The sequence below is a fragment of the Phoenix dactylifera genome, unplaced genomic scaffold (assembly GCF_009389715.1).
Source record: "Phoenix dactylifera cultivar Barhee BC4 unplaced genomic scaffold, palm_55x_up_171113_PBpolish2nd_filt_p 000615F, whole genome shotgun sequence".
In the NCBI taxonomy this organism is placed as follows: domain Eukaryota; kingdom Viridiplantae; phylum Streptophyta; class Magnoliopsida; order Arecales; family Arecaceae; genus Phoenix; species Phoenix dactylifera.
In genome coordinates this window covers 138,174-153,814 of record NW_024068010.1, presented here as the reverse complement: position 1 = coordinate 153,814, position 15,641 = coordinate 138,174, and the positions used below count along the sequence as shown (strand labels likewise).

General features: G+C 37.3%; 1 protein-coding gene across 1 annotated transcript; it reads right to left on the bottom strand.

Annotated features, from left to right (window-relative positions):
* Window positions 1–2,837: 2,837 nt before the first annotated feature.
* LOC103697536 (cycloartenol-C-24-methyltransferase-like) lies at window positions 2,838–14,343 on the bottom strand. The gene is given in 14 exon segments (XM_008779412.4): window positions 2,838–3,134; window positions 3,258–3,355; window positions 3,452–3,577; window positions 3,667–3,822; window positions 3,824–3,868; window positions 3,969–4,052; window positions 4,286–4,333; window positions 4,427–4,481; window positions 6,234–6,289; window positions 6,384–6,468; window positions 6,596–6,669; window positions 12,341–12,407; window positions 13,513–13,627; window positions 14,092–14,343. Coding segments are annotated over 14 exon segments (1,107 nt in total). The 5' UTR covers window positions 14,135–14,343; the 3' UTR covers window positions 2,838–3,079.
* Window positions 14,344–15,641: the final 1,298 nt, after the last annotated feature.

The window sequence follows — 15,641 nt, the reverse complement described above, 5'->3', positions numbered from 1 at the left end:
TTGTGTCAAACACTAGTCTTGATCTTACATAGTTGGATCTTCATTTGAGGTCCGATTTATTTATTCATCTATTTATTATTTAATTTAATTTACAAATTCACAATACACACATCCGACATTTAATACCCATCTTAGTAGTAACACGTAACGCTTGATGGAATACTAATAGCCAGTGCCTCAACAAACAAGAGTTCATGGGGCATCCTAGGTTTTTTTTTGCTGATAGGCAAGACAAAGGCATTTTCCTGCTCTTCCAAATGTTTCACAGTATTAAAGTGAAAAAGTGAAGATGTTGGAAGCTCTGAAAACAGTCAAGAGAGGCTTTGCATTGAGGAGACAACACATAGCAGAGGGTGGCCAAGATCAGGTGAAGGAAGACTATTATTGATTCAGTGCACAACAGTCGTGGAGGCAGTCATTAGGCCCTCTCACGCTGCTCTTTGTCCGGCTTCATGCATAGGTGTGGTGTAAAAAAATCCTTGAACCAGCATGGAGAACATGCATAAATGATCACCTACGACAAGACCAGCACCATCTTTGCCTTCTTCTCTCACAGAACCATCAGAAGTTAATCTTAACCATATCCTAGGATGGGGGTACCCAAGAGACTAGGATTAGTGCCGAAGGAGACGAAGCTCATTGAGCTGCAAATTCCCCAGTGGTTGCTTCATAAAATTCTAGCATTAGCCGGTGAGCCATGTTTCCAATGTGATCAAGTAAAAGTTGAGACAATTGAAAGATCCTTTCGGTTCCTGACATTCCAAAGAAGCTAGCCCGTAAAGCAACGAAGAGACCCATGATTCTGTATACCAGAAATGAATTCAAGCGACCCCTGAGTAGTGTTGAAGGTCTTTGACATTAAACCCTTTGTCATTAGATGCCACATAGCACTTCAAATGAATTTGGGAAATATCCTATCCCTGGTCTGAACAGAGATCACAAAAGATATTTTGATGATTAAGAAGACTCTGTTATATAGAGTTGCAAGGTAATATTTGCCACCAGAAAAGCCTCATTCTTGATGCCGCCTTGAGCCTCCGCATCCATCTTATATTAAACTGCAAAGGAGACTCATAGGTATATGAGATTGCTTCTGCAATGAACTTCATATTTACCAATATAGTTTCCGCCCCAAACTAAAACAATGCTTCTACTGTCTTTAAACACACTCAACTAGGGAAAGAAGGGACAAGCCCACTTTCGCGTAGCAGCCCCTACTAGACCCCCGCTCCGCCAGAAGAATGTTCGATGCGAGCAGAAATGACCGTGTATTGGGCACTCCGACTGGTTTTACTCATACCCTCCCCACCTGTGGGCCCGGCTCAAATATCCCTCTGGGCTCCGGCATGAACACTCCGTGTGAATACGTCACATCTGGCACCACTGAGACTACTAGCGAACCAGTAATCCTTCCAAACGCTGATTGAATTGCAGCCTTTGCCATAAAACCTTTTTTTCATCTTGGATGCCCAAGCCTCCATTTGATTCATAGATTGGTGTCCTCACTCCTACTTCATGTCCCCACGAAAAAGCCTGAAAATCCTTTCAAATCTATCTAAAGCAGTTGGCTGTTAGATATAGAGGGGTGGACCCAAGAACAGACCGAACAAGTATGAATCTGCCAGCTTGTGATAAATGTTTCCACTTCCGGCTTTCAAGACTACTTATTAGTTTTAACAAATAACCCACTGAAAAATCAGCAGCCTTCAACCTTGAACTAGAGACAGGAATTCCTAGATCCTGCCATGTAACTTGTAAGGAAGAAATGTTGAAAATAGATGCTTTCTGATTCTTAATTTGAGGCTGGAGTCTTAGGAACGAAGCGGATGTGGGATTTAGACACATTCTGCCCAGACTGAGTGCAATAAGAACGTTATTCTCCCTAGTTCCTAAACATTTATAACCGGCATTTTAGCTGCAAGCAACTGGTCATCGGCGGCAACGAAGACCAGATTCTATTGATTGAGTCCCCAACACACCATGTATGGATGGAAGACGACTGACTTAAGCAGTTGCTAATGAGAAATATGAGGTCCCAAGCTACCAGGTTTAAAAGGTTTGAGAACTCACCTTTGAACAGACTCATTTAACATTTTTGAAAGCATACCTGAGCAAAGAACAAAGGGAGACGGTGATAAAAGACAACCTTGACAAAGCCCGACAGTAGATGCAAATCAATTTGAAGAGGGCCCACTAATTAGGACCAAACAAAGAGATTCAAAACAAAGCCTTCCATCCAATTGATATACTTCTCAACAAATCCCAAATAGTTCAACTATGCTACGAGGTATTCCCATTTGATATGATGATATGCCCTTCCCATATCTACCTTTATAACCATCAGGGAATCTCTTAGAAGCTTTTTTCAACAGTGCATGATTTCTTGCGCAACCATTATGTAAAGTATCCTGAGAACAAAATTATTATGAAAAATGAGAATATTGATCCTTTTAATAGTAGTATGGTAAATATGTAATAAGATATATATATATATATATATATATATATATATATATATATATATATAGAGAGAGAGAGAGAGAGAGAGAGAGAGAGAGAGAGAGAGAGAGAGAGAGAGAGAGAGAGCGCATCCAAACGAAGCTTCATGGACTTAGCAAGCTAGATCACCCTTTAGAAAGAATCTGTAGCTCTGTAGCCCCCACCCTTCTGCACGTTCGAGTTTCAATAGCGGTGCGCATGAAGAGGATCTTCTCATAAAATACTTAACATGGCAAGCATATTGTGGCATCTCTGCATTGCCATGACTGACTTCATTTTATGATAGCCAAAGACACATTAACATAGTCCTTGGTGGAGTATAACCAACAAAAGACAAATTTAAAAAGGTCCATGCTCAGGGATTTTATCATTGTCAGAGCAATTTTCAGCAGTTCTGTTCTTAACTTATCGTTCCACGATTAAAATAAGGCCACACATTGGCAGAATCAGATAGATATTTCCATAGGAAGTAAGCTGTCATAATATTAACCAACAATTTAAAAAGAAAGGAACATATTTATAATCATGGCCAATCCGTCATTAAGCTGAAACCACAGCTTACAAACCTTGTTCCTTGAGACTATGAGAGGGGCTTCCGAGCAAGGAAGAAGTACATCGGAGTGAAAATCTCTTTCCTGCATCAATCAGCTATATTATCTCATGTGAAACTGATCCGAATAAATGAGCAAACATCAATCTGTAGGAAGACTGAGAGCATCCAGAAATTATAGTAAGTGAACTCGAAAAACTTTAATCACCTTCCACCTTCCACAAGCCCTTCAGCAGCCCTTTCCAGGAATGAAGAGACTCTCTCACTTCCTGCTGGAGCAAGGCCCACAAACTCTAGTATCTTAACCTACAAAACAGAAGTTGCAAAATGAACAAGTTTTAGTGACAAAGAAATAGGGAAAAAAAATAGTAGAGAAATGGAACTGGTAATGATGTCATCTACCATATTTCTAGTGATGAAACGTCCAAAGGCAGTCAACCGAAAGCTAGTTATGGAGAAATGACTCGTATCCAAGGGCAAATACCAAGGGACAGGAGAATCTAATGCAAGATCCTTCTCCCAAATAACCTACAAGAAAACAATTACATATTACAGAGTTAACGAATGTTTATATAGAGGAAGCATTAAGGGCCAATACATTCTGGATGAACTTTTACCTCAAATCCTGCAAGCTTTAAGGCTTCAAGGCATTGGTTTGTAGTTCTTATGTCTGGGAGACCATTACCAAGCTCAATTTCAGCCTTAGTTTTCTGGTGACTTTCATTCTTGGGATCAAAGTGAGCAGTCATGCACCACTCATAGGCTGCAAAACACTTGGCCAGGCTTCAGTACTCTATAAATCTCCTTATAACAGCCAAGCTGTAAAAAAAACAAATGCATTAGAAATATCTGAAAGTGTTATACAATCAGAAGGTAATCTATCGGAAATGCATACACAAGCATTTGAATTGGAATATACCGCATCTGGTGCATGACATGTTGCTTCTATAGCATATGTTGCATCAAAAGTATTATCGGTAAATGGCATTTTCATGAAGTCAACCTGCAAACATGAGAAGCAAAGATTATGGAGGACATGAAGATTATCCTAAATATTAACCAAGAATACTGAATCATACCCTTAAATTATACCTCTAACAATAGAGGTTAAAGACATCCAAATTATACCTCTAAATTAGAAAAAACAGCAACCATTTACGCAAAAACAGATATATAAGAGAACACAACTCCAGAAATAGAAAAATAGTGATGAAAAAAAAGACAAATTAAATGTACCTTGACAAAGTTGCAAGTCTCACTCAATCCTGCCAGCTGGTTTAGCTCCTGTGGAATTAAAATTGTCCATAAAGTCTCATATTCATTTGATATTAAGAAAGACAAATGGTATTAGAATATTTAGAGAAAAAGTGTAACAACCTTGCCTCTTGATATCTGGTACTCATTGTTGTTCAATCCGGTAATGGATGTCAAGCTGCAATAGTCCAACATGATAAGTTATCATAACTACTCTCTTCAATCTCTTAGTCTGGTACAACCTTAGTGAACCTTCACCAGTTATATATCAAAAGAAAAGGAAAAAGGTTATGCATAGTAGACTCATTTTTATTATTGATTGTTTGGTTACATGATAATAGGTTTGGCACAGATTTTCTTTATAATGACGATGACTGACCCATAATATTAATAGCAGGGTATCTTCATGTAACCATGACTTCAAACATTTTGAGTGGAAAAATTAGAGACGAAGAGAACAGTACAGGAGCAAAGAGTGTAACCTTACAAATATTTCCATAATTAGCTCTTTTTTCTTGTCTTAGCATAAATAATGATATAGAACTCGAGCTTAAACCAACAGCTCTGGCAAACGCCATGTTGAAAAGGCAAGTTATCCATGATTTTGGAAAATGAGAAAAGGCTTTTTTATGCCAATCACATGATTTACCATACAAAATGTAAATCTGAGACAAACAGCTTATTATTAGAGGATCTGCTACAAAACCATAAAAAGTTGAAAGTAGTCCAGGTTCTAGGAAACAGGAAAGAGCTTGTGAAACTTAAATATCAATTCTACAGAAGATGACAGATGAAAGACATTGACATATGATAGATAAGTCCTCCAAGTGCAATACTTGATCAATACTAGAAGATAGTATACTATAACAAAAAGATATTACTGTTTCTCACAAAAATAATATATGGTAGAAGTAGCTAAGGGTATGTTCACAGAATCTTCCTTATTTACAGATTATGCGTAAGAAAGAGTTCTTCTCAAACTATTTAGCTCTTAAAAAAAAAAATGTACATATTATTCCTGCCAGTTGCACAAATATATTCTACTCAAGATCATGCATTGTAACTAGAGCTGATCATGGGCCAAGCCTCAGGCCTAAACTTTATTCATTTTTAATCAGGCTTCGGGCGAAGCCTATGTAAAATTTGACATTTTTTGTGCCCAAGCCCGGCCCATGATCAGCTTTAATTGTAGCATATAAATGCAACTTTAACAAGTAGGTTTTATCCAATTATTTGGAGCTGGCATCAATCCTCTACCATTTTCATGGGGCATATTTTCCATTACCACCAACTTTCAGATCATTCGCATGATCTCGAAACATGTTACTTTAGGTGTTTCCTCTTTCCCGACTCTTTTAATGCAATTTGAACTCTGGGCTTTCTAGACTTCAGCATGGCCATCTCTGCAGTATTCCTGTGGTATATATTCAACTTCTCCATCAGCCAGCTTTATGAACCATAAAATATTGTGGGCTTTACTCCATGATGTGCAAAGTCAGATCCAGTGTATAGCAAATAACAAGGGTCACTTATCCAGAACAATGAATGATCACATCCTAACCCAGAAGAACCTCTCAAATTATCCAACTTTTTCTAATCATATTAGACTGTCATTAATTCGTCCCAATAATAGATCAATAAAAATGTTCAGATTATGCAAATTTTTAACCTTCAATTTTCATTTAAGCATCATATCCAGCGGTTATCTTGGCACAAAAATTGCATCCCATATACTTTATTTCTAGCATACAATCCTAACCTTATCTCATCAATGAGAATTGAAACACTTGCAAATAACATACACCATCTTACTCCTTAAAAATGTGAGGCATGTAACTCGTCCTAGTGCTATCCTCACCCAAGCGTGCTTAACAACAGAATTCTGATAGGAAAACAAGTTGCAGGAACAAAGTTGAGGAAAAAAGTTTACCTATATCTAGCAATTTCCCGTAGTGGTCCACCAATTCCACAACCCACATCCAACACCTGCATTTACAAATATTAAAGAATACATTACCTACAACCAATCTTGGCTACTAAGTGTCCTCATGTAAGTCAAAAAAGCAAAGATGACTAAAACCTTCATTCCCCTTTTCAAGCCTAGTTGAATGGCAAGAAAGTGTTCATGCCGCTTGATGCTTTCTTTTAATGATTCCCCCTTCCACCTTCATAAATAGTATTATAGTAAATAATTACTTCTATGCAATTATCAATAAATGATCCAGAAACAGTGTAGAATTTGTCTTATGAAAGATGAATAAACTAAATGTCAGCAATTAAATTAGTGCTAACCTGGGAGCAAAGTGAAAGGACTCTCCCCACCCAAATTCATAAAAGCTTGTCGCGAGATCATAGTACCTATTTACCTGAAATTACATCAAAGAAACACCAAAAGCATTTAGTTACACTTTGCAAGGGCATGGTCAAGCCACATCAACTATTTTATGCTGGATTTTTAGCAAGGATTGCCGAACCGAGCCAACCTAGTCTCTGACCAAGTCGATTCATGCATGGAAAATGGTTTCGGCTCCTACAGAGCCAGAACCACAGTAATTATGGCTGAAACCGGCCGGTACAAGAGCGAACCGGACAGAATCGAATGGTTCCGTCCAGTTCGGCCAGGACTCGGTGCGAACTGATCGGTTCAGTTCGGTCCGAATTAGATCGGTCGGTTTCCAGTCTGGTTCGGACCGAACCAGTACGGTACCCGGTATCGGTTCGATGCCCGGTACCGGTTCGGCAATCCTTGATGTTAAGTCACAATTACTCAACGATATAGAAAATGAGCTTATTCTAACATTTTGTAATGTTTTGAAACCTTTTATTAGATTAAAAACAAAAAATTGCTCCTGTATTATAATTTAAATTCCTTCACAAGACAAACAAGCATCACCTCACCAATTTATACTTTGTTAATAATTCCAACCTTTTATTTATAGATCAAAAAGAATCGCACATAGTATAAACCAAATTTCAAAAACCAAAAAAAAGTCTGTTACAATTTATCTATGTATCAAGAAAAACTAGAGCAAAAAAGTTGGCTTCAAAATGAAACTAAATTTAACACCAAAAAAAAAAAAAACGTTTTTTATATATTTAACTAGAAGAGATAAAATTATGCAATTTTGTGAACCAAAGCGATGTCTTCAACTAATCTCAGAAACTATCAGCTATAGCTGATAGCTAACCACAATTATCTCTAGCTTCATCACTGAATCCAAAACATAACCTAAGCTGTGCTCATCAATCATAAATATTTGTCCTCATCCTGATATGTAAATTCTGTCTAATTAAAAATAGATAAATAAAATTCTAATACACCATGTTTTGAAAGCAGAAGAGTCTAAATTTTATATATATATAAATGTATTCAGATATACAATCATCAAAAATCCATTGCAGGTATGTATCATTTTATGATCTTGATTTTTGCTGCTTATACAACTCATAGCAAACTCTCATATAATGAAAAGAAAAATAAATGCTCAATGTCAGTGGTTTAACAATTGATAGCAAATTTGTAGATGATATTTTTCACTTTTTCCTCATCAAGTATACACTCTACAGAGATGGGTGGAGTATGTCAGATCAGCATATCTACACATCTCATACTACACCTCCTCATTTTCATAGTATCTAACCATGTTTATTTTTTCATGCCACAAGCTTCTTATATGTGGCTCTCTTACTAGTATAAATAAAATATACATGTGTCATGTGTACACATCTCCAGTTCACCTCCTCATATTCATAGCATCTAACCATGTTATTTCTTCAATGCCACAAATTTCATGTACGTGGCTCTTTTACTAGTATAATAAAATATACATGCATCATGTCCATTTATGGCAGCAAATTCAAGGTGGCTATAGTTTATTTCTTATGTATTAGTCCAAACAAGATTACATAAAACTGCACAATTTAGTAGCCCCATCCCAGTAAACTCATTTTCATCATCACTTTGTGAGGATGATAGTGATATTTCGATGATTAACATAATAATTGAGTGAACATTAAATTAATAATACAGTTTAATATGATACATCACTAATGAATACGACACCTTCGATACATTCATTATATATTGAGAAAATGAGATCAAGATGACTTCCAATGATCAACAACGGGATAAAATTTGTAGTGGAAGAATGATAGAGAACCTTCAAATCTAATTCAGCAAAGTTTCAAGTGAAATCTACTCTTAAGAGCAAAACAGTAAATTTTATTGTTAAGGGTATGAAGCTCTATGGTGGCATACACTCAAAATTGCTTGAAACATATTTTATTGATCATATGAATTAGTCTAACCTAAAGATGCAGAAAATTGTGAGTTGAGTCGACCCTAAAAGAAGTGGAGTTGACTCTGGCACATTTTGGAACCATCTGGCATACCCTTGAAAAAATAGCTCAGATGAACAGTAAGTGGAGCCGACCCCAAGAGAGGGGCCGACCCCAACTTGAAGCGACCAAGAAGACAACTCTCTGGATTTTATTGAGAGGGTCGACCCCAAGTATCCTTGAGCCGACCCCATATGGAAACGACCCCAGGAAGACTTGAGCCGACCCCAGTGGAGCCGACCCCAAGCAAACAAGAGCCGACCCCAGGATAAGTATTCGAAAACTATGTCTCTGAAATCCTTGAGAGAGCCGGACCCAATGGAGCTTGAGTCGACCCCACTGTAGCACGGGTCGACCCTAGTGAAAATGCCGAAAAACAAGGTTTCTGTGGTTCCTAAGAAGGCCAACCCCACTGTAGAAGGAGTCGACCCCAGTAAAGTTTGAGTCGACCCCAGAGAAAGTTGAGTCGACCCCAAGACTAATGAACGATAACTTGAGTTGACCTCGATAAAGTTTGGATCGATCCCAGCTCGGGCAAGCGCATAACGGCTAGTTTTGCAGAAGTACTTTTTCAGCTCCCAACGGCTAGTTTTTAAAATCTAACCAATGGAGAGTGACCAATATAGGTGGAAAAATATTTAGGGAACACTATTCATCAGAGGAGTCAACTTTTTGAAAGAAATCAATAGAGCATTCAAGCGAAAGCAAGCCCTAGCATTCTTCTTCAAGTTGCTTCATTCAAATCCAAAAAGGAAGGTGGTTGAGCAATCTAAAAGTGCATTCAACAGCTCTACCAACCCATTGTGAAGTGAAGTAACCTGAGCAAAGAAGAGAAGAGCATCCTCAAAGCGATAACTATTTCTCATCTCTTCTTTTAGTTCATATTTGTTATATTTGCTCATTTAGGAGCTTCAAACTTTCTTCTTTTTAAATCTCTTGTAAGGTTGGTTGGTGAGCCCGCAAAAACCAACGGTATAGGTTGTTGGTGAGCCCGCAAAACCAACATAGATTTTTGGTGATCCCGGAAAACCAAAGTGTAAAGGTTTTTGGATTGTGAGCTCGGAAAGCAATCCAACTGTAATCCGTGGGATTATAGTGAATTTCCAAGGGGACGCTTGGGGAGTGGACTTAGGTGCTTAGAAGAGCATCGAACCACTATATTTTTTATGTGTTTGCCTTGTATTGTCTTTCTAACTTCACTATACGCACTTAACTAGTATTAATTAAAACTACTCATTCATCTATTAATTTGATTAAGGGATTAAAAAATTTAGAAAAACCAATTCATCCCCCCCCCCCTCTTGGCTTGTCACCTTGGGCAACACTTTGTCTACTAAACAAGACTCAATTTCTTCAGATATTGTACCTTTTTTTGAGAAAAAAAGTTGTTGTGATAAAATCCTGATGTACCAATATATGACCTATTATTGTGTACTTCATTATGTGGAGTTGCAGGTGGGCCAGCTATGCCTACAAGAAATATCAAAATTGACTGTACGCATACTTCAATGAGACCTGCAATCCATACCCTTATGTTGGCTTTTGGTGGTGTTAGATTCAGATCAAACTCTCCAACCTATTCATACACTATTATGGCAAGGCAGGAACCAATTCAAATCAATCAAACCTGTGTCGACTAGAACCAAATATAAAAAGGCTGAAAACTTAGAGCCTAGCATATAAAATTTCAAACCCAACTGATGTTGGCCTAATTTTTTGAGTAAATGGGTTGAGGTTTGAGTATATATAAAATGCATGAGCTCAAAAACTCTTTACACCCAAGCCAACTCAGTTGCAGATTTATTAGCATGTCCATTAATGCTAGCAGAAACCAAAGCCTCAGCAATGGAAAAACAAAGTAGTATTCAGAAGAGAACAAATGGCAAATATTTAGTTCAATACATTGCAAAAGTTATGTCAATAAGGTATATGAGATTCATAACAATACCGTCCATATATGGTAAGCTTCAGAATGCAAACCTACATGGAGCTGAATCATGGCATAGCCCAGTTCCACAGATCAAACTTAACTGATTCATGGTAGTCAGGCATGTATTTCTTGAAAGAACTTGCCTAAATGCATGCACTTGCAAATTTCAAGCAATAACTGAAAACAAATGAAAAATCAGATAAAAAGAACAGTATAAGAAATTGGACATCATGTAAGCAATACCTGATTCTGTTTCATTAGACAGATAGATGCTTCAGTCCTCATCCTTGGGGTGAACAAAAAAAATCTTCCAAAATAATTCCGAAAAATAGCTAACATGACCTCATAGCCAAATCTAAATTGGTTCGTCCTAAAAAAGGACAATTAGATTAGATGCAAAAGAGGTCTGGCATCCTAGGTTGCAGATCATGGAGTACTTGCTAGTGCATGCACTCATTCATTAAAACATGAAAGAAACTTGAAATCCATGCAGGAAATACAACTTCAGAATATTTAATCTCCAATTACTATAGCATTAGTTTCTAGGCTCACTAAAATTTGGCATCAGAAATAACAGACAATTAAAATTCATCAAGATGTCTTACATAGAAAGTTTTTAGGTTTTTATTTTAGTTTTTTTGTGTAGTTCAAACTTTTTTGATGATGGAAAATTTTGGGGGCTGTTGAAGAGTAATAGCTGCTTACTTACGAGATCTGTACTATTTCCAGCATAAAGAACCATAAACAATCTCTGATATAGGACAGATTAGGAGTTATATCTGAAGTGTAATAGCTATAAAATATTTTTAATTTAGCATGATTTTGAGAGTTGTAGTTGGTTTAGGACTCTTTGATTTGTCATATTTCCAGCATAAACAGTTATCAACAACTTGTAGGATAAGAAAGTCCACAACATGGGGCAGATGGGCCCAACTTTAAGTGGAATAACTAGACCAGTCATAGTATGATGACAGGTCAGGCTGGGCATACTTTTTTCTTGAAACGAGATAAAGTTGAGAACTTCAGTTCTTGGTGTTACAAATTCATAGCAACAACTATAAGAATAATAAATTTTTTATTTTGTTGGATTCATATCCAAGTCTCCATTCCACCTTAGCCTTCAACTTTTTCTTGCACTTCTTCACCTCCTACATTTTTCTTCTTTCTATGTTTTGTCCTTTATCCTTGTGCATTCCTTTATTCTTCTTTTCCAAAGTTCTGTTCAAACAGATGTGACTTCAGGAATGTCTTATTCTATGAGCAACAGCCATAAAACTAGTTGCTTTCAATTCCTTTAGTCACCACCACCTTGAATTTAACTCTGAAAACCAGCTTTCAATGTTATTCCTTCTTCCATCTTTTAATTGAATCAGGTCAGGCATGACATCTATGTAATCCTCCAGTATCAGATCTTATTTCTTTCATTAGTACTCTTCCACCTGACAACAGAGTCTTCTGTATCGTCCTTTCAATAGTTGATCCTATAAGCCCAAATGCCCTTATATTACTCTTCTTTGTTCCATTTTAACTATCGCTTCCCAGAACTGCACACCTACACAACTTAGGCCACCAAGCCAACATTCCTATGATACTATAATTCCACTAATAAAAGCCATTCATTACCTTAAGTAACACCCTCAACGTTGGGTCAAATTTTTAGGTATCTGCACGAGCAATGAGTGATATATATGACAAAACAAAATTAGCTATCTCTTTTCCGGAGTTAAATCCAACAATTAAATAAAGAATAAATAAATAAGTTGTTTTACCATGTCACTGTAGTTGGCTTTTCTTGTTTCCTCATCCCCTCCATAACAGACATGATACTTCTCATACCTAGAGAAATGGAAAATTATAAAATCAAATATCAGTTTGTAGATAATTGCGCTCAGAAAGAACAACATGGTGAACAAATTGCTGTGAACTCCAGGAAACTTCAATTTACCTTCTTTTGTTCTCATCGATTTAGCTACAAGGTTATTTTCTTCGTCTTTTGAAGATTCTCATGTGGAATCAAACAAAGCATAGTGACTTACTAGAAATAGGGTTAAAATTACAAGGACAGAACAGGTTCAAGCTATATTAGTTGTCAAGTTGAGGACTGCATACACACCAGTAGCATAGAGGCAGGGATACGAGGATGTGATTACTGTTGTGTGTTACTTGTCCAATTACATCCTTGTCTGATAAGTCTAAAAGCAAGAAACTTGGGCCAGATGCTTCATAAGAAGGGTCATTACCACAATCTATCATCCACAAAAGTTACAGACACCCTTAAGTTAAAGAGAAGCACCATTGAATTATAGAGCACATTAAAAAAGGAAAAAAGAAAAAAGAAAAGAGGCCTACATGAGATACAGGAAAGTTTAAAGGAACACTTGCAGATTTCTATTAGAGAATTTCCTTCCAAGGATCTACTAAAGAAGTGGGAAAAGACCCAGAAATTTCATTAGATCATTACTTGGAGATGATATTAAATCTTTCAACCCATCGTTAGAAAAGATCCACAAAGCTTTTTCTTATGCTTAAATAACGAAAACTGAAGCTTTAAAATTTTAATGCTGGAAGGATGATATATTTAAATTCTTTAAAATTTTCATATAGTTTTGTCAACTAAAAATTATCTTCACTTTAACATTACTAAGATACACATTATTCTTTTCGGTTTCTCATTTGATGCTGTAGATAAATGCAATCCATCCTCAAAACTTCTGCGGTACAATATGATCAAACTGAGAAGACAAAAACCCAGAAAGATAATAACTCACTTCATAAGAACACAAAATAATGAGCGAGAGAATATTTTTGTGATTGAAGCACATATTTCTGTCAAGAAAACTCCACGACACTCTCCGATGGATCTATGCTTACTCATGAATATCTATGTATAAAAGGTTAAAGATATAATAGAAGAAAACAGAGCGCAGGGTGAGAAATATACTGCTTCACTGCCGATTCAACTTCCTTCTTGTCGATCTTTCCTCCCACACCAGAAGCAAGATCCAGAGCACCTGATTTCGACATCACTGGATGCCTAGAAACACTAAAAAAACTACCTGCACCAATCAAAAATTTAAAAAGAAAAAATAATTTAAATTGATCTGCTTTCCAGTAAATTTTTTTTTAAAAAAAACACACAGGAAGAATTAAAAAAAACAGAGAAACTTCAAACAGAGCGATACAGCATATGCTAGCAATGAATCCAAACGTTCTTTTAGAAAAAAATGCTGGCATTTTTTATTTTCTTTATAACCAAAAAGCAAGGTGATGATGATGATGATGATGGTGATAAAGGAGGAAAATAATAGAAGTTTATATAACGCATTTAGAACACAAAAGTAGATGAGGAAAAATTAACATTTTCGCCGAACAGACAGAAGAGAATGAAAAAGGGAAAGGATAAACCAAAGATAAACAGGCAGACATCAAAGCCAAACCCAAGCATATGTTAGGATTTTTTTTAAAAAAAGAAAAAGGAAGTAAGAAACAAAGAAATCAAGAAAGGTTGCAAAAATATTACATTCCCTCGATGCTTGCAGAAAGGTTAAAAAGACAACACGCATATGGCATCCCGTTTAAATCCAAAAAAACCGCAAAAAAAGTGACGAAAGAGAAATGCCAAAGATTTCTCTTTGAAAAAATAAAAATAAAAGAAAGAAAGCAAGATCAAGAAACAGAAGACTTAGGGTAGAGATGACGATCTTAAAGAAAAAGAAAAAGCGATCAAAAAGATCGGATCAGGGACGGCATTGACAGAATGGGCGAAGACGAGGCCTTACGATTCTTAAGAGAGGAGAGAGAAAGTAGGTTATATTTGGTTCCTTCATCTTATATAATTATTCAAGACCGAATAGGCGACGTGGATCTAAACACACGCCCGCACGGTCGTAATCAATTTATACTATAATATTCTTTAGTCTTATAAGCCGGCTTCATTTTAAAACTATTTATAACAATTCAAATTCATCCAAAATAACTAATTAAAAATATTATTTTAAAATTTTATTTATATAAATAATTAAAAATTATTCTCACATAACGAGAGACAAACATACGCCCATATTCTCACATAACGAGAGACAAAAGGAGAAAATTCCTAAATTACCCCCCACCCTCCCCACCCCCTCACCTAAATTGCTCTCTACACCCCCCAAACCCCCCCCACCCCGCTCTTCCCCTCCAAAACACCTCGCCAACGCCCAAAACCCCCCCGTTCCCCCTTCTCCCTCTCGTCGCCGGCATTCTCCCGATCTCCGACCACCTCGCCGGCTTCTCCCGAAATTTTTTTTTCACGGTTCGTGCTCCGTTCGACACTGGATCGCCAAACAAAAGGCTTCTGTTCGGCTGAACAGTGCCGGACAGAAGGCTTCTGTTCGGCACTGTGCAGCCGAACAGATCTGTTCGGTTGAGGGCTGCCGAACAGAAGGCTTCTGTTCGGCACTGTTCAGCCGAACAGAAGCCTTTTGTTCGGCGATCCAGTGCCGAACGGAGCACGAACCGTGAAAAAAAAAAAATTTCGAAACAAGGTGGAACACGTACCTTTGCGGCCGATTCTTCGTCCCAAATCACTAGTTGCTTGTCCATGCTTCGAATGGGGCTTAAATCTCCTTCAAAGATCGCCTAAACGATGTAAATGGATCGAGGGGTTTAAAGGGGGTTTGAGGGGGGTTTTTTTTTTTCTTTTCAAAACGAAACGGAGGAGGAGGAAGGGGGTGTATGAGAAAATTTCAAGGGCAATATGGTAATTACACTAAAGGTTAGTTTGGGTATTTTTTTTTTGGTTTTTGGGGGGTGTCCTGAGCAATAGGGGGGGTGTATATAGAACTACCCCCGGCGAACTGTAGTGCGCATACTGTTGGACACCGGCCCGTCCACCGCAGGCTGCCACGTCAGCATTTTTTATTTTTAAAAAATTATATTCTGTCCGCATGCTGATGATGTCATGATGCACCGCACTAATTACTACCGTCTGCTTTCGGAGACCATTCGGCAAAAGTCCATCTCAATGCATCAACATAAAAACAAACGGCTGTAATTGTATCACCAGGTTGTGTAGGATACAATTGTATC